The 18,793-nt window shown below is 45.0% G+C and overlaps 1 protein-coding gene across 1 annotated transcript in view; it reads left to right on the plus strand.

The window, feature by feature from the left end:
* GALNT14 (polypeptide N-acetylgalactosaminyltransferase 14) overlaps positions 1-4,214 on the plus strand; it is a 103,889-nt gene extending 99,675 nt beyond the window's left edge. The window contains exon 15 of the mRNA XM_049834015.1: positions 241-4,214. Within this exon, the coding sequence (XP_049689972.1) occupies positions 241-399 (159 nt within the window). The 3' untranslated portion in view covers positions 400-4,214. The remainder of the gene's footprint in view (positions 1-240) is intronic.
* Positions 4,215-18,793: the final 14,579 nt, after the last annotated feature.

The following is an 18,793-nucleotide window of genomic DNA, read 5'->3' on the forward strand; positions in this document are numbered from 1 at the left end:
AGCTGTTAGTAATATATTATCTTCCTGAAGCCAGTGAGCTTAAATGAGTGTGCTTCTGATGGGAGAAATGCTCAGCGTGTGCTCCGCTTGGAGTGGGTTTGGGGACCCTGTACTTCCCAGCATCAGGCCACAAAGGCTTAGTGACCGCTGTCCTCTTGATGCTGGAATAGTATAGTAAAAGCATAATGAGGAGGAAGCTTGTTCACCCATGTTTCTTCTCTTGTGTTTGTCTCTCCTCAGCGATGGGGTAAAGTTGGGTCACACATTGAACACATAGCTTCACGCTTCTGTTTGGACACTGAGACGATTGGGGACACGAATGAAAGTACCAAAGAGCTTGTCATCAACCCTTGTGAGAGCACAGCCATGAGCCAGCGCTGGGACATGGTGATGTCTTGACCTGCTGGAGGACTTACACAGCGGGGATGGGCACTGAGACCTTGCTACATGCAGCCAAGATGCACCAGATGGAGCTCAAATGCAAAACCTTTGGGGGTCCTTGTGTACTGTGGGAAAGAAAAAGAAGAATCATTCAAATAAAAATAAGGACATGGCGCTCCAGGTTGAACAATGGGTGTTGTCTGCAACACATACAGCTGGTATTAGCCTGTTGGCACTCATACATTCAAAGAGAAGGGATGGCAAAACACCAAACTTGAAATGTTTTAGAGGGATAATGGAGTTCCTGTGATGGGCCCTACAGAAGTTCAGTGTGCACAGTATTGATTAATCTCTCTGGAAACACAGGTGGAAGAGCCTTGGAGACCAAAAAGAGACTTGGACTCAGCAAAACAAACATCTCAATAGCTTCTGGGGGGTGAGGAAGGTGCGCAAGGAGGGATGTGCCAAGGAAGGGATGCTAAGAAACATAGCCTGGGATCAAGTGGAAAACACTGAATTATCTTTGCACTTTTCATTGCTGTGGATGAATTTGTCTTCTGCAGACAGCATGGGTAGAGCTGTGTTGCACGTTCGACTTTGTATCTGATCCACGTACATGTTGTGTATACAGAGGCAGGGCAGTCATTTCTGGAAGTGGCCAGGATCAAACCAGCAAGTAATGGGGGAATCCTGCTCTGTGCTAACTGCACACGGGGATTGTTGAATCCCCAAAGCCCAAGCAAACAGAGGATTCAGTGTGTGAGATTAAGGGATATAAAGTGCTGTGAAGCTGGGAGGAAAGGCAGTAACATGATCATTTTTCCTCTCTGAAGGTCATGGGTGAGCCTTGGTGACTGAAAACTCCCCTATAATCTCACTGTGTGTCTCTCACTGCTTCAGATCTGGAATAAGTCAAATTTTCACTTTTCTTCCATAAAAGTAATATTTTTGGTAATTGAAGTTAATTGTGTCATATTTCTGTTTCCCAATTTCCCAATTACAGAAGAGGGGACTCCCATGAAGTGCTGCTACTGAAGGAACGGAGGAGGTAATTAAAACTAGAGACTGCTATGAGAAAGGAAAAGGGATATTACCTGGGTTTGATTCCCAGGCATCTTGTAGCCCAAGATGCAGAGTACTGAAGAAAAGGTTTGGGATTCCCCCAGTCACACCTGTGAGCAGGGAACCCTGGGTCACAAAGTACCTCTCTCCCAAAGTCATTTAGCATAGACAGACTTGACAGAAATGATTTCTTCAGCTTTTGGAGATAAGTCATTAATGAGAGATCATGTCAGGTGCTATCACTATGTGGGAGTGAGGTGACTGCCAAAGGAGAATAGGACAGAAGACCTCAGAAGGGATCTTAGGAAGAGAAGACTGGAAGGTCCTTCCCAGACTGTCCTTCAGAGCAGCTCCCACTACAGCAGCAGGTAACAGGCAGTGAATCACTCAGAGCTGTGCACACAGCTCTTGTGTAGTAACAACTCTTAGAGAGAACTTTTGCAGGACTGTCAATGTGACTCGGAAAAAAAATACAGTTTGTGTCTCTAAAAATGCTAGGGTTTAATGAAAATCCTATCCTTTGTTTCCTGTGCTGCAAACTATAGGTAAAATACCATAAGCTTTGAGGCTTCAAGTGCTCTCAGCATCCCTTCTTGAATAAATTGCTGGCTTTCAGGATTTTACTGCCTCAGTTTCTCCTCCCTCAGTGCTGGGAGAAAGCCATACGTGTAAATCTCCCTTGGCTTTAGAGGCAGGACCAGTATAACTCTTTATGTACAAAAGATCACAGGGTATAAATGCTTTCTGTGTGCTACAGTGATTACTAACCTCATCAAGCTCCCTTGGTGCAAACCTCAAGGGCTTCTGTTATGAAAGGGCTGGAGCAAGCTGTCATTTCGTGGTGGGAGATGGCATTGTTTCCATGTCACCCCTTTGCAAAGGAAACAAAGGGAACCACTTAAAATGGAATGAACCCATTTCACAAAGAAGGGTAGTGACCTTGGGCTCCTTCTATCACACCTACTTTTCACACCAGTGATGACAGGCAAGTGGTAGTAATTCCCTGTCTAGTGCTTACAAGGGAAAGCAGCTCCCAAGAGCTTGAAGCTTAACGTGTTCACAACTGTACTGTGCCTACAGGCCGGGACTGCCCAGCTGCTGGCACTTCAATTCTGAAAAATCAGAGAGACAAACAACTTGGCATCCATTTTGGAGTCCAGCACCTGGCAGGTACACTCTGAGCAGGACCTCAGACCTATCTAGCTGTATTATTTTCCACCAAAGCTGAAAATATCCATTCTGCTATCAGCCAAAACTCTCTAAACAGGTAATGTTCTTCTTTGCCTTAGCAGAAACAGCTACCTCACTATACGTGTGTGTGCTTGAGCATGTGGACCCATGGGACCTGCAGGGATGTATTCCAGGAAGAAGTTGTTTGACCAGCTTTTCAGCTCTCTTGCCTTTTGTGAAAACCAAATGCTGTATCAAGCCCCTCGGTTCAAAGCAAGGGCTAAGATGATCACTGTAAATTTTCTGGGGGTGGTGGAAGGCAGGCAGTGGGGAAGGTGACATCAGGCATGGTGTCCCCTACCAGAGAGTAGCATCGTTCAGCTAAGTCTCTTGCAGGCCCAAAAGCCACCAAGTACCTAACAGACCTGGGGAGCAGCAGCCACTTGGCAAACTGGTGGTTGTGTCTCACGCATCCATTGGCTGTAACCCCGAGACTACAGCTTGTTTCATGGTCCAAGAAATGAGATTAGACCTATGGATCAGCAATGTTTTCAGAGAAGCCTGAAGTTATCAGCCTGACTCCTTGGAAGCTTCATATAAGCAGGCAATGGACTGGCTCTCTAGAATTAGCCCCAATATGGCATTTAGCAAATCTTCTGCTTACTGTCCCTGCAAAGACACCTTGCATTGTGTCAGGGGAAAGGTTAACTGCTGCTGAAATCCAGCTCATACCTTTAGATTTATTTCACTTATTAAAATACACTGGAGACAGATGAACCTTTTTTGCTTTGTATTTGTTACTTACCTAGACTTTTTTTATCATGCTGTGAACAGAGATACGCGTGACATTGGTAGGTGTATCTAGATGGGCTCCTATGCGTATACCTCTTAAGCTCCTAATGTCACTTGGTAGTAATGCTTTTTGGTAACATTTTGCACTGACTTGAAAGAACAGAAGATAAAGTAGAAAATATGGTTCTAATACTGGCTGTTGAGCTTTGTGATAGCCTGTATGGTCTCCAGGTAAGTCACTTTGTGCCTTGGGAAAATTAGATTCAGAGCAGGAAACTCAGGGCTAGAACTACTACTGCCTTTTAAAGAGCCAACAAGGCTATACAAAAAAAAAACCCAAACAAACCCAAAAGCACCTTAGTCTTCCCCTTCCCTCCCAAAGGAGAGCAGTGTTCCAGTGAGAACAAATCTATCTGGTTTTAGTTGGGCTGGGGAAGCCTTACAGTCCCTATCTTGCTGCTTACATGATTTCCAGGTTATTTTGTGCTCCTCCTCTCTCTGTACCAGCACAGTACCATAAGATAACACAAAGCATCAATGCTCGGAACCTCAGTTTACAATACGCCAATGTAGTAATTTAGTAGTAAAGAGGTGGAAACTGAATTCAAAGATCTTTGATTATCCAGTGATGCAATAGGAAAATGGGGCTGGTGGATGAAGACTTGGAGGACTGTGGTTCAACACAGGCACCAGCCCTGAGTGCTAATCCCTTCTGCTTCTAGGAGTGACTACTTGTATCAGGTGTTGCTCAGAGGCTGGCTGGGCATCAGTCTGCAGGTGGTAACTGACTGCCTTTGCACCACTTTGTGGGATTTTTTTTTTTCCTTTCCTTTTCCTTCACTTATTAAACTGTCTTTCTCTTGACCCACAAGTTTTTCTCACTTTTGCCCTTCTGATTCTTTCCCCCATCCCATTTGGTGGGGAGCGAATGAGTGACTGGGTAGGGGCTTAGCTGCCAGCCAGGGTCAACCCACCACACTGCCCTAAGCAAACCAGGGTCCGTAGTGTAACAGGCTGGTATTTTTCATGGCTTGGACTCTGATCACAACTGTGCAATAGGATCTGTGCTGCTCATATTTCAGATCTTAAAAGCTTTAGTGAAAGGCTATGGGCTAGAATTGTTTGTAGAAATTGTAAAGGAAGCAAAATCAAGCAGATCACACACAAGCAGCAGAAGAAACTAGCTTGTTAATGTTCTGGCTAAATTAATTTTGAATGATCAGTCCAGCTCCAGCTTTAATATTATGCAACTGCTTTAGATGTCTGAAGAGTTTAAGGAAGCCTGGTATGGCTGTCCAGCTTACATTGAGACAAAGGCTGAAATCCAGTGGAATTATTCCGGATTTATAGATGTTTTCCATATGTCCACTGTTCTGTTACTCACTGGAAGTGCCTTCAGAACCCTGTAAGAATAAAAACCTGTTACAAGCCACTACCTCTCCAATGAGTCTAATTAAGTTTTGAGTTGAGCTGCATTTTAGCTTAGAGCTGACGAAAAGCAACATATAAATTTGCAGGTAAGAATGCTGCTTTTGTGGTGTAGGGGGCTGTTTTGTTTTCTCTGGTATTACTTGGGCACTAAGGAAATTCAAGCTGATTGTGTGTGATGTACAAAAGAAAACATGACTGAGTTTCAAGGTTGGATTTTGTATAAGCGCTTGTCTAATAACTATCTATCAGCTGTCCATCACAACGAGTGATCTCTCTCATTTTCCTGTGATTTATGTGAAAGAATTGTCCAGACAAGACATTGCTACTGCACAGGGTTAAATTCAGTTGTAAACCCAACCAACCAACCAAGGAGGAAAGAAAGGAAAAGGAGCATTGAAAGCTTGTATGTAACCTGATAAATGGAATAAAAGAAAGATATTGCAAATCAGGACTGTTCCCAGGCTGAAAGGTTCTGGAGTCTGCAAGTCAGTAGGAATGTGTTTAGGGCTATTTTTAGGAGAAGGGTGGAAAAAAGAGATCTTAAGTGTGAACAAATTTACTGATTGTAAACCTACTTTTTCCTGCAGTCCCTGTGATCCAAGCTTTCTTACCTTGGGCTGTGAGCTGATTGCAGACAGAAGTGTCCTGGCTAGCCTCTTCCCACCACTCAAGCTGAGAGAGAAGTGGGAAGAAGCAAACTCCCATCTAAAGGTCAAGTTGATACAAGTCTTCTAGTTTTAAAATTTCTTAGTTTTACCCTGTGTGAGGGAGAGCTGATTTCCTTGTAGGATAGCAGCTGTCTCTGCTGCAGCAGGGAGTCCTTTGCCAGGAAGCTCAGAGCACACGAGGCATCTTAATGCTGCAGCAGGACCTTCTGCAAACAGGCACTGTGACCTCCTGGCCATGGGCTGGAGTGGCTGTGCTTTGTCTGAGTGAGCTGTAAATTCAGCCCCAGCGACTCAGAGCTACACCATGGGGTCTGGTTTGTGACACAGCACCAGAGCAAAGTCCCCCCGATCCTCGGTTTTCTTACCGAAAAGAGCATGCAAGTCTGCAGTGGTCCTTCACAGCAGCTGTGTTTGTATCGGGTATTAAATATGCACGACATGGTCCCAACTTACTCAGACTATGGAGACACATAATGATCCACACATGTGTTTGTGTGTCTCTGCAGCAGACAGATCCAATGCCATGCGTCCTCCTCTCAGCTTTGGAGAAGTTGCCTGAGCCTATTTTAGTGGAGGTTGGCATCCTGGTACTGTAATGCTGTTCTTGCATTTTGAATGTTTTTAGATGAATCAGTGTTAGAAGCACTTTGAGCAGTTTTCATGAATTCTGCTCCTGATGACAAGTCCTGGATCACCCCCATGGACACCCAGCCTGTTTCCTCTAGCAGAGATTATTGTTTTCTCTAAACGCAGAGTGACACCCAAAGTCTACATGCAGTCACAACCGGATCCAAGGGTATTACTAACATTAGCTCTGACGCTCTTGGGCTAAGCCAACACAGTTTAGATAGCTATTACAAGTTTTACTGGACTTTAGCTCCCCAAGGCCACTGACAACAAGGACACGCGCAGCAATGATCATTTCACAAGAAGCAAAAGAGCATACGGTGTTGGGAGAAAGTGCCCCTGATCCTCATCCTGAGTGTTGCTTTCACCCCCTTACTAATCCTTGGGAAGTTGACCTGGGGAGGTTTGTGCACAAGCTAAGGTGAAAGGGAGTTTTCCTGGAGGTTTGGCAGTGGTGGGAAGCACTGGCAGGTAGTCTGACGCAAGACCTAACGGAGGGCAAGGCAGATGGGTTCACAAGATGCCCAGTAAGTTGTGGAGGTGTGAGGCTGCTGCTGCTGCAGCAGGTTGAGACTGGGGAGTAACCAAGGATGTTATAAATCATCTGAGCATGAAAATGCCTGCTCCCAGGGTTGCAGAGCCTGGGTGGATCTCAGGTCAGCACCCCGCACTTCCAGGGTTTTTTATTTTGACTGGTAACTGATCCAGTGGCTTGAAATTGCTGCCCCAGAATGCTGTAGGGGTTAAAAGTAATTTGCTTATCTGGTCACAACATATTTTTGCTTCTGTTAGTGAAACTCTGTTGTTAGAGTGGCAATGGATTATTCAGTGCCTTGGAAATGAAGCCTTGATTTGAACACGGCACATATGTTGATAATGTGCATTACTTGTCCTGTCCCTCCAGCTTTGCGTTACCAAACACATAGTATGTTTGCAATGGATCCTTAGCTTGAAAGATCACAGCCATTACATCTTGAAATTGATTTTCTTCTGTGGAGAGATGTTTGAAGCAAAAACCAATTTGGTATGTATAAACTACATTAGATATAAGAAGATATCCCTCAGAGTGCACAGGATCACCTTTGAAGCCATTTTTACCCTACCATGAATAACAAGTTGCACAAAAAGGAATTTCTTACAGCTGATCTGATCTCTACCCATCCGTGAGTTGGCTGTGAAATGAGATAAACCTATCTACTCTAATTCAGGACAGGTGTAACGTATTTCCCAATCATATTACAGAGGCTCATGAGGCCTGGTGGTGTAATCAGAGCATATTACCAGGGCAAGTGAGGTAGCTCTATCTGCTTTGAAGGACTTGCCTTGCAAATAAGATGCTAGGCTGCTGCCACTGCCTTCAGGAGGTAACAAGCTGGGCTGTGGGGTTCTACCTGGGCTGCCAGTAAGTAAGCGGTGGCTCTGGAGGGTCATGCGTGCAGCTGCTTTTGTCTTTGGATAGATTGTCTTGAATCTTTCTTCTCCCCTCCTCTGGCTGATTCTGTCCTTACAGTCTGGTCCTCAGCTGGTGCCTGTCTGTTTAGGCACTCTGGCAGCCAACCTACAGAAAACAGCAAAACATGAGAGCATGCTTTAAAGGGAAAAGCAGTGAGGGGGGAAAAAACCCCCACAACAAAACTACCGTGTTTCCCTCCCTTGCTCCTCCCCATCTCTCTTGGCCTTCTGTAATAAGTTTTTCCTGATGTGTGCTAACATCTAGCTTCTAGGGTATCTAAGAGGTATCAGGGCTTGGGACACTACTTTGATACTGTAGATATAGATGCATTTGCAGTGCCACTGCTGTCTGGAGCCATCCCCTCTTTTCCCTCAGCACAAGGCTGCCAGCTCCAGTTGTGCCAAGACTGGGTATGTTTTGTGGGTTCTGCATTGCTGTTTTCCCTTGGCAGGAGTGCCAAGTTGGCTCATGAACACTGAGAAGTTATCCCCAAACAGCAGCAGATGGATTCCTAGCAATAGATGCCAACTCACGTTGTCCCTGAGACAACGGGAAAAAGACCCTGGCTGACCAGACCTGGGGTGGGCACTGATCGTTCTGCAGGGGACAGGGTGACATTCACGGCTGAGCTTGTTGCCTTTGGTGGCAGAAAGCAAATCTTCTGTTGGTTTGCCTGTATGCAGCTGTGGAAATGAAAGGTCTCATATTCATGTATCACGATAATTGATGGTAGCTGTCAAAAGGTGCCTGAGAGCATAACCATCCAGAAGGGGAAGGAAAAATCCATGGTGCCTCCACTGATTTTGTAAAAAAGTAACTAGATTGGGGGAAGAAAAAGAACATGTCCTTAACCTGATTTCAACTTTTTGTGGCAGCTGTGAGTGGGAGGATAAGTGTGAAGGGACTGCGTGCTATCCAGTCTGTGATTTAAAAGGTCAGCCCTGAGCTGTTTTAATGTGAGGCAATGGGGAGTTAAAAGCTCTGCTTTCTAAATCATGTGTCCTGTGTGATCAAGTGTGCAGGGCTGTGCTGGGGCCTGGGGAGCCCTGTCTCACCTGGCTTGCAGTGATATCTTGTGTCGGATGCCCTTGGTGTGCTATACCTTCCTAGTATGACATGCCTGCTCCCGGAGGGGACCAATGCCAACCTCAGCAGAGCCAGTGGGAGCCCGTTTACCTTTGGTGAGACCCCGATGGAGCGAGAAGCCAGGTCTGTTCAGGCCATTGCAAGTTGTTCTTGGAGGGTGCTCTTGCTAGGGTACTTGGCTGTCTGGTGCATCCTGCGGCCTACTTGTCGGCATATTATCAGCTAATTTAAAATGACTCAAACAAGCCCTTATCAGTGCATGAGACCAAAGGGTATTAGTGGGCATGATGACAAGAAAGGCTTTTATGAGCCACTTCATAAAGCCAAATCCTCAGGAGCTATTGAGGCCATAATTAGATTTGAGGATAATATGATTTTTTTTTCCCTTCTCTTTTTTCCCCCTTTTTCTTTCTTTCTGGTAGCAAATCAAGGAAAAAATTGGAGTGCCTGGTTCATTCTTGTGGAGTCAGAGTGTGGCTGCAGGCTCTTTACTCAGTAACACAAAGGGATTACAACTTGATAGCAAGTAGCCTGGGAGAAATGTGAGCATGAAAGTATAGTGGTCTTTTGCTGTAGACAGTGTGGATCCATTATGTACGTGCCTTGAAAAGGCTTCCCAAGCCTTAGGAGTGATTAATAATGAAATCAACTAATAACAAGATCCGCAATGCGAAGAGAAAACTAGCCAGTATTTTGTTATGGGGAGAAAATGAGCAAACCAGCAGGGGACATGCTGATCGTGTCTGATTCATGTTGTCTCTATAATCCCAGCTAAAGTTTTAACAGCCCAGGAAGATGAATTACCCACTCTAACCAACACCCGGATCAGCATGGGGTTTATTAGAAGCAGGCTATCATTTAACAATGTCAGGAGTGTATTTATTATTAAGCAGTAGACTCCACAGTCTAAATGGAAAACGATTACTCCTCCTTAGACGCCAAACAAGGTATGTTCATAAAGCCAAATGGCCAATATATTGTATGCTTGCATGAACACAAATACTAGGTCCACTTTACTGGAGACCTCAGGGCTTTCTATGTTTAGCTAAAGACAAATAAACCAAAATATTTTAAGCTACTGGAGGACAAAGCTGTACACTAATTTTGACTCTCAAAACTCCCTAGTGACTTCGTCCCAGTGACTTGGTAAGAAACCAGAGAGAGGATTCTGGGTTCAGCACAGAGGGATTGGTTAAAAGTGATTGCTTGTGGGCCATGGTACAAAAAGCACGCAAGAAAACTGTGTGCTAGCAACTAGACTGCTTTCTAATATGCACTGTGTATTTTCAGCCTAGAGATTGCTCAGAGTCCTTCCCTTTTCCTGGAGACTTCTATCCTTGTCCATAGGGAGACCAATCAGTAAAACGTATGGTAACACACAGCAAACATTTTGGTTTTATTTATCACTATGTTAAGGTACCCAATATGGAAGCATAAATAATATAGTTCCAGTAAGCTACCACTTAATGTAGTAATATTTCAGGCTGGATTTGTGGGAAAGGTTTGGGACTGGCCACATTTTCAGTCCAGCTTTGCAAATCTAAAGCATTTCTGTAGGACCAACAAAAGTACAATATTCTCGACCTGTAGCACTGCCAACCAACTCTAAGCATTTTGCAGTTCTGCTATTGCTGCACAATCAAATGGCAATCGCAGCAATAGTCTTTTGGTCTAAATGTGGGAAAGAGTTACTGGGCACCGCCATCTGACTGATGTGACTGTCTACATTTGTGGGCTGCCACAATTGGCTTTGAACATCACAAAAAATCTTTTCTTTGCAATCTACGAGGCCTTCTCAGCCATATTTTTAATACGTCCTCCTAATGGCCATGATGGGAGATACCTTGAAATATGACATGGTGGATTTTCAAAATTTAGAAGCCAAGCTGCAGAATGAACTGAGAGCTGGGGCAGGCATGGAACAAACAAGACAGACTACTTTTAACGTATACCCTTTTTTATCAGCTATCTGGGAATACCTGATTTCTGAAGTTTAAGCAGTATTATAAAAATTTCTTAAAATTTCATAATGTCACTTTCAATTAATTTCCTTCATTTCTCAAATTTGGGATTTGTGAATATACTAGACTGGAAATGCAGGATGTGGATTATGCAGTCAATGCTGGTCTTTAAACCTGCTCTTCACCAAAGGTTGCTTTGTAAAAAGTAAAATGAACCAGTTGACTTTTCTGGTCCTGTTTCTTATCATGCATTTGGAAGGGGACATACCAAATGTCCATTTGAATGTATTGGCAACTGAAGCCAGTCTTTGCATCTGGCTATGTGGGGCATAATATCTGCTGTTGGTCTGGGGCACGGATCTGAAGGGCCTTGCTATAGCAAGACTTTTTCAGTTCTTCTCACCTTCAGTGCTCGATTTGTCCAATCAAATTTAAAGTCCTTTTGTGTTTCATTGCCATTCCCATCAGCTAGTTCTACTGCTGAACATAGTCTGTTGCTGTTCCCTGAATTCTCCATAACTATTATCCATGATCAAGTCATAAAAGCAGATTTGGTATCATCTCAACAGGAATGATTTTCATCTAGGCGTGATGAATACCTCTTGCACTCCAATAGCTTGGATTTGAGCCATACATAATTTTTGCATTAATTATATCATTACTGTTTAATTGCTGCAATTAGCAGCATCACTTTCTCTAAGCCATCACTGTCATCATATGGCCTCCACATTATAGCAGCCTCTCACTTCTGCAGATTGCCACCTGTTGGGGCAACCTATGCTGATTCTTATGTATGGGATGTCCACATAGAAAATAAATACATGATCCCCAAACGATAAGTTGGATTGTCTGCTGCAATATAACTGTAAGCAGGAAGACTTTCTTCTGAGGATATAAAAGAACTGTGCTCAATTGACCAAAAAGGAAGAGAGTACCTGAGCTGCTACCCTGTCTTTGTGAAGGCACCTAAAACCCTGCAAGGTGTGTGCAAAATGGTGCCTCTCTGAAATGGTCATTTTTAATGTCCTCTTTGTGTAGCTTCAGATGGCTACACAAAGTACAGGAAAAGCTGGAATCAGGTCTCAACCTGAATTTTAAGGAGCTTCATAAACTCAATTTGTATGTCACCATGACAGTAAGTGCCACCTGGAAGTGATATGCATGTTGTTTAGGCTAGGAAGTGAAGACCAGGCTGGGAGTGTGTATCAGGAGGCAGACTGATGCTTAGTTAAGAGTGTGACCACACTCTTCAAAAGCACTATATATAGCTGGTCACATAATGCAGAAAGAGGTTCAGTTCACAGCTATTAGGATGATGCTTCGGGAAGACCTAAGTGCTTCCTACTGTCTGGTGAAAAGGTTAAATAGTGGAGTAGTGAAAGGAGTGTCATCTGATAAGTAGCTAGCAACGCTTCTGGTGTCATCTGTGAGTGCTTTAGGAATCTAACCTCATTTAACCCACTGCTGCATCTGCAGTGGGGAGGCTCTATGCAGAGCCAGTTATGGGTTTGCAAGATGTGGGGGAACCCTATCACGATGAGCTGAATGGAAGCAGGTCATGGGCAGGCACAAGACCCTCTGCTTTCATCTTGCAGCAGGGCTGGGTGAAGCCCAAACTGTTACAGCTGCAGGCTACATCTTCACTGTTTCTGACTTTTTGAGCTAAAATTTTCAGCATTACCTCTTGTCAGTCTTCTGCACTAAATTAAAATCCATTTTAGATAATGTCAGAAGGATGCCAGTACAACAGGTTATTAATCCTACATCTATAACTTCTTGAGAAAGCTACTGGGACTAGAGTACGTTCATTATATCAGCCAAGTACCAAAGTACATGCTTCCATTCTGTAGAGGAAAGGGCTTGTTCCTCTGAAGTAATCGGTCTTCCAGTAATCTGACTAGCCCTCAAGAGATTATACAAATTAAAACTACACTGTGTTATTCAGAAACAAGCTTAGCTCTTTAAAGAGAGTCATACTTTTTACTGTGGTTGTTGGGCTCAGGAGTCTTCTGACTGTCTGAATCTGGAGTCTCCCACTAGCATTAAGCTATCTGCTAACAGCACCATCAGCCATCATTACTTTACTGCACAATATCCATCAAGCAACAAACCCTGGTATTCATTTAGCAGCAGGAGATCATTATCCAGGGGAAGTGCTTTTCGTGCCTTTAGACGCTCTGCCTTAAATAAGGGTCAGCCATCCTGCCAGCTGCATAAAACTCACTTCACCCTGACTATGAACTCGCAATTTGAGTAAAACAGAAAGGATTGCAACTTCATGAACTGCTTTTAATTCTCAGTGATTTTTTTTTTTTTTTGGGGGGGGGGTGGGAGTGGGGGGTGTGTGCGTGATGAGAAGGCTCTCTGTGCTTCAGGAGACTTTCCGTGATGGCAATGGCTCTGCTGGGAGTTCTTATTATTGTTGCATTCATGTGAGTTTGCTTACACAGACAAAAATCACTCAAGCAAAATCACTGCTGATCACTCTGCAAGTGGGAATGATGTTGAGGTGACAGTTATATGGGCTCAGTTGCATGGACAGAAACCATCTTCATTGGTTGGAAAAGCCGCCTTAGGAGGAGCTCAATATTTTCATGTTTGCTTTCAAATGCTTAGGAAGAAAGGCAGCAATTACAGAATGCGGCTGTGGGTCACTTTAAGTCACCCAGTGATGAAAATTTATGCCACATATTACCAGCTTTTTAAAAGGCACTGTTCTGTGCCAGTGGTTACCTGCTGTATAGATAATTGTAAAACAAACTCCATATTCCAGTTGACACCCTTTCTAATTACATCTCACCTTCATTAGGCTATTAAAGTGATAAATACTAGCAATTACATTGAACTCCAGTGAAAACCCTCTGTCTGTGGCATGCACGGACTGCAGTGTGAGTGATTTGCCCAGGAGCCTGGCAGAACTCTGCCAGTGCAGCGAAGCTCTGAACAAGACAACCACAAAAAGGGGGGGGGGGGGGGGGAAGTCCTGTAAAACAGCTCAGGTGATTAGAGAGAATCTGACAGTAAAGTCTATACCCGGCATCGAACCGCACGGCTGGCTCGAGCTGATCCGCCAGCTGCGAGTGGCAGCTTCTTTTCATTTTAATTAGATCTGTGCAGGAGGGGAAATTGTGAGCGGATCTGGCACGTGCTTTGCCATGGAATAAGGTGTTCGGACCCAGCACTGGTGGCTGTGCCGTGGCCCCTGTGCACTCGCGAGTTTTGGCTCTCCCGTGTTCTTGCACGTGCAATGTCCCTCGCGCGAAGAGGCAGGTTTCCCCGGACACGTCTTTGCTCCGTGCGCCTGTAGGATTTAAACATGCGCAGTTACCTGTACTCTGGCTCGTGTGTGGTCTCTCACGGGTGATGCGGACACGGGTGCTGCTTTCTGTCACCAGAAAGGGATACGGTGCGTGGCGGTTTGGAAGGGCTGTCAGGAGCGCTGCCCAGGGCGGGGGGGATTCCGCCCAGGAATCCTCCATGAGGAGGATTCCCAGGTGTTGAGCTGCCCCATGGCAAGGATGCCCTGTCCTCCCTTCCTCCCAGGCAATCCTTTCTGGAGAGCCAGGGAAAGGGCTGGTGAGATTTGGATTTTGGCTGATACAAGACTTTCTCCCTGTTGAGTGATTTGGGGGAGCAGGGGAGGCGGGGAAGGGAAAGGCCATCTTTGCCCCAGTGCCTGCAGCTCCTCCTCCCCTCCTCCCTTCTCTGATCATCTTCTGCAGGGCCGTTTCTCTCACTTTTTTTTTCCTCGCTCTGTGGCATTTCATCCTTCCTTAAGCACGTTTTCCCTGGGGTGCCACAATCTTGTCCGAGGGGCTGGGCTGGGCCCTGCCGCGGGGCTGCTGCGGGCCTGGCCCTGACTGGCACGGGGCAGCCCCGGCCTCTCTCCTCACGGCTCATGGCCGCCAGCCACCAGCGCCTTGCCCCGGGTACACACTACATGGGCTACATGGGGGCAGAGAGTGATCTTCCCCAAGCCAGAGGAAGCTGAGAGCTGTAACTCATCTCTCAGCTGCCCATGGGCCTCCCGGGGAAGTGGGCAGACGAGCTGGAGTGTTTGGAGCGGTGTTATTCAGCACGCGTGCGGCTGGTGTCCATCAGAGCTGCGCTGTCATCCCAAAGGTGAAATCCTCTAGCTGATCCCCTGAGCCTGGGTGCCTTGGGATGGCTACTGCCCTGAACCTGGCCCCCAGCCTGGTCTAGGGGAAGATTGGAGGGGAGACCCAAAGGGGGGCTCTCCTGAAGCCAGGGAACGGGCCTGAGGCGTTGGAGTCAGCTTGCGGTGCCAGTGCTGTGGCTGCCCAACGGCCGGCTGTTAATTGGGCGTATGTGGCTTTACAGCAACTACTGCAGAACTGCCTGATTTGAATCTCATAGCAAATTTAATTTTAAAACCTCACAGTGCTTTGTTATTGCCATGCGTGCGGTTCAGCGGAGAGATCAGCCAGCCACTGCAGGAGCAGATGTTTCTTTTCCTGATAGATTGAGCCAACACAGAAGATGGAGTGATAGAGTTGGTTTGTTGGGGTTTTTTTAAATAAACATGGTAGCTTCTGCAAACATTTTCCTGAGGACTTCTGTAGGGCAACTGCTATTACTGCCAATAGCATGCCCTGAGCTGGACCCAGGCTTGCCCAGCTCCTCAGGGCCATTGTCCTGGGAGCCAAACAACCGGGGTTTCCTATGAGTAAATCACTTCCCAGAGAAGGACAGCCAAAGTCACCTCTTCTTATCGTTTCTGATCTTCCTATGGACAGATTGAGGGCTTCTCAAATTCATTGGCTGTCTGAAATTATTTGCTGAATACAGCCATTAGTCATTTCTGATTTATGAATTTTTCTGACTGTGAGCAGCTCAAAGTAAGGTATTGGAGATTCAAAATCCTGGCTGTGCTGATGTGTTGATTAGCTGGTCTGAATGCACTAAGGTAGTTGATGTGTTTCTATTTTCTGTCTAAAATGAGTGTGACCTTTAAGTGTTTTGTATTACTAAAAATAATAAGTCATTAAAATCCTTAGTGGTTGGCCTATGCCTTAAAAATATGATCCAGAGTTAGGAAGAAACAGCTGTGGGCTGCTTATTGGCAAATGATAGCAGCGGACTTCCCTCAAGCTTCTTTCAACAGGGATAGCTTTTTGATCCGTGCATTGCCTTGCCATATCTGAGTATCTTGCAGGAGCACCCTGAGCAAAGTTATCAGCCTCTGTCACATTATTTCTTCCCTTTTACCAGAAAAAGAACCATGTGGAAGGGGATGATTTGTTTTGGTATGAATGCCTTCTCTAATAAGGCCTGTTCCTAGCAAAGCTCTCTGCATCTCATTAGCTACAGACTAGACACTATACTAGTCTGTTGATGTAGAAATTCTGTGCTGTGTGTTTTCACCCAAATGATAGAAACTCAGTCTATTTTCAGTGATTCGGTCAACACAATGGTCAATCTATTTTCTGTGACTGAAAGTTTTGCTTAGAATACTATTTTTGAATATATTCTTGCCAGTAAAATTACATAGAAGCACATTTGTAGAAAAGTAACATGAAAGTAGCAGGAACCTGGGAAAAAACAAAGCCTTTGAAAAAGAGGAAAGATAATTCCTCAGAAAAACAACAGGGGGATTATAAACCACTTTCACTGAATGCCAGCCCATTGACCTACCTTTCAAATGGGGATGTCCACAGCCTTGCTGAACTACCTTGCTGTTGCCATTATGAAAGGCACTCTCAGACTGCCACGACACAGTCATCTTCTGGCAATATGTCATCTTGGTCACCGGGGGAAGAGATAGTGAAATCAGTGGGAGATGCCTGGTTATGTGCAAGGGTGGAGTTTAGACCTGGTGTAACTTTCTGTGAAATCAAAGGTGCTGGTGTGACTTTGGGGCAGAACACCCTGTGGCCTGGCCCTGCCCTGCTTTACTGTCTAGGCTATAGGGCTGGTTGGAGGTGTTTGTAAGTGGTTTATTCAGTCAAGAGTAAACAGATCGATGTGTGAGTCAAATCCAAGCTCTGGCTGAAGCCCGGTGTTTGGTTTGGTGCTAATGAGGCTTTCTGGGTGTTGCATTAGCTATAATTCTTCTTTGGGCACCACAGTTCAGGCTCTAATACCTACTGCAGATGCTGACAGCAACACAAGTCAACTTTCCTATGCTTTGGTGACACCCAATTTGCTGTCCATGAGGAACGCAACCCTAGGTAATAGTCAGCAGGTAGACTCAGTGGACCCAGTCCTTGCAAATATTTATATTTCGAGCACTCTTGACACAAGCTTTAATAAATGGCTTTGCACAGATGTAGGTGTGAGGGCAGGCATTAGGCAAGGCCTGGAGAGGAATGGTGAAAATAAAGAGCAAGGTCAGGCTGGCAGGGGGATGCAGCATTTTGTGTTAGAGCTATTGATATAGATGCAGATGAAAGGAAATGGGGAAACGTTCAGGCATATCGGCTTTTCTTCAGGACCGAAACTAACCCCAAAAGGTTGTTTTTGCTGGCTAGCAAAGAAGCACTATTATTTACCAGATGGCAGTTTGCATATGCCGATCCCCTGCCAGCCTGGATCAGATTGCTGCCTTTGGGGAGAAAGTAAGTTTGTGGTATGGACACATACCACTTGACCTTAGGGCCAAACTCAGGCCATTGATGTCTTCCGTTGTATTTAACAGTAGGGATGAAGCCTTGGTGTCCATGGCTCATTCGTGATGTGGCCAATTGACCCCAGGCAGGGCTAGGGTGCTGCTGCCTTGTCCCAAAAGGTGCGCTCCAAGGTATGCTGAAGTTGTAGAATCGCTCTGTCAGTCAGTGACCTTTGGGTTAGATTCTGAAGCCAGCTGGCAGTTGTGCGTGACTTTATTTGGAAACCCAGGCAGTCCCAGCCACTGACTTTAGGGTTGTCCATTGTGAGTAGTGATGAGGAGCTGTTGAACTCTGCTCCTCACTTATTGCTCATTGTTGAATGAGATAACAGGGTCCAACCTGCCTCTAAACTGCCACCAGTGGTAGTGGCAAAAAGGGCAAAGGGAGCGTACTTGAAAGGTGGGTGAGTTTAAAAAGTGACTGTATATCCACACTGTAGCTCTGTGGCCTGTGTTGCAGGCCTGGTAACACAGCAAGTAAAACAAAGGCATAGAAATCTTCATAAAACATAATTTTTATGATAATCACTTGGCTTTTCCATAGCACATAACTGTGCTCATTAACGAAATGCCCAGAGATTTATTAAGCCGGTTTGGTTAATAAAAAAAAAAACAATTAAAGATTAACTGTTCTGAAACTTCCCTGTGCTTTTTATATACCCAATTGTTAAAACACAATAAAATGTTTTTAATCATTCATCATTCTGACATGGAGTAATTGTTTGTTATTACTGTTTGGATTACAGAGGTCCTAGAAGCTCCAGTCAGGGATCAAAGTCTTATTGTATGAGACTGTACACACATAATAAATCGCAGCCTGCAGCCCCAAAGAAGCTGCAGGATGGGGTATCTCTACTATATAATTTTCAGGTTTTTATCTGCCAGCAATGCATTGTCCTCTTCTCTCTGTCTCTCTCTGACAGTCCAGTTATTTAGTATGAAACCTGTCTTTGTGACTTCCTTGCAAGATGCTGCAATACTCTCTGTAGCCCATAGTTAATAGGACCATCCCTGGTGCTCTGGCAGGAGGATATAAAGGGGGTGGAGAAGAGGAAGGTAATTCTTTGTTCCAGGAATCTGATCCATCACAGCCCTCAGTATTTCCTCCTCAATACCATTCTCTGTCACTCACTAGGACATATATTGGGTCAAACACATTATAGTTTTATTCTCCAGCTAATGGCTACCGAGGCCTGGTCTCAGTACGCTGCAACAAGCGCAGTAATTGAAATTCAGACTGCAGGAGAGAAATAGCTTAGTCTTCATTTCAGCACATCACACACATGCTTATACAGAGTTTTCTCTTGGATGCAGTAAACACAGGGCTTGATTCAGTATTGCCTCAGAGTCTTATCTGACATTAGTGAACAAAATGTGACAGTACAGAGAGGTCCCAGCATCCATTGTTTTTAAGTTCAAAGTGTCTCATCTTCTTGCTCCAGAGAACAAACTTTTGATGGTTGCCTGTGGCAGAGTCAAGGTCCCTGATTTGTTCTTGGATGCTGCTAGGATGGTGTTGCCTTTTCTTTTCCAT

Source organism: Accipiter gentilis, chromosome 30 (genome assembly GCF_929443795.1).
Source record: "Accipiter gentilis chromosome 30, bAccGen1.1, whole genome shotgun sequence".
NCBI classification, from domain to species: Eukaryota; Metazoa; Chordata; class Aves; order Accipitriformes; family Accipitridae; genus Astur; species Astur gentilis.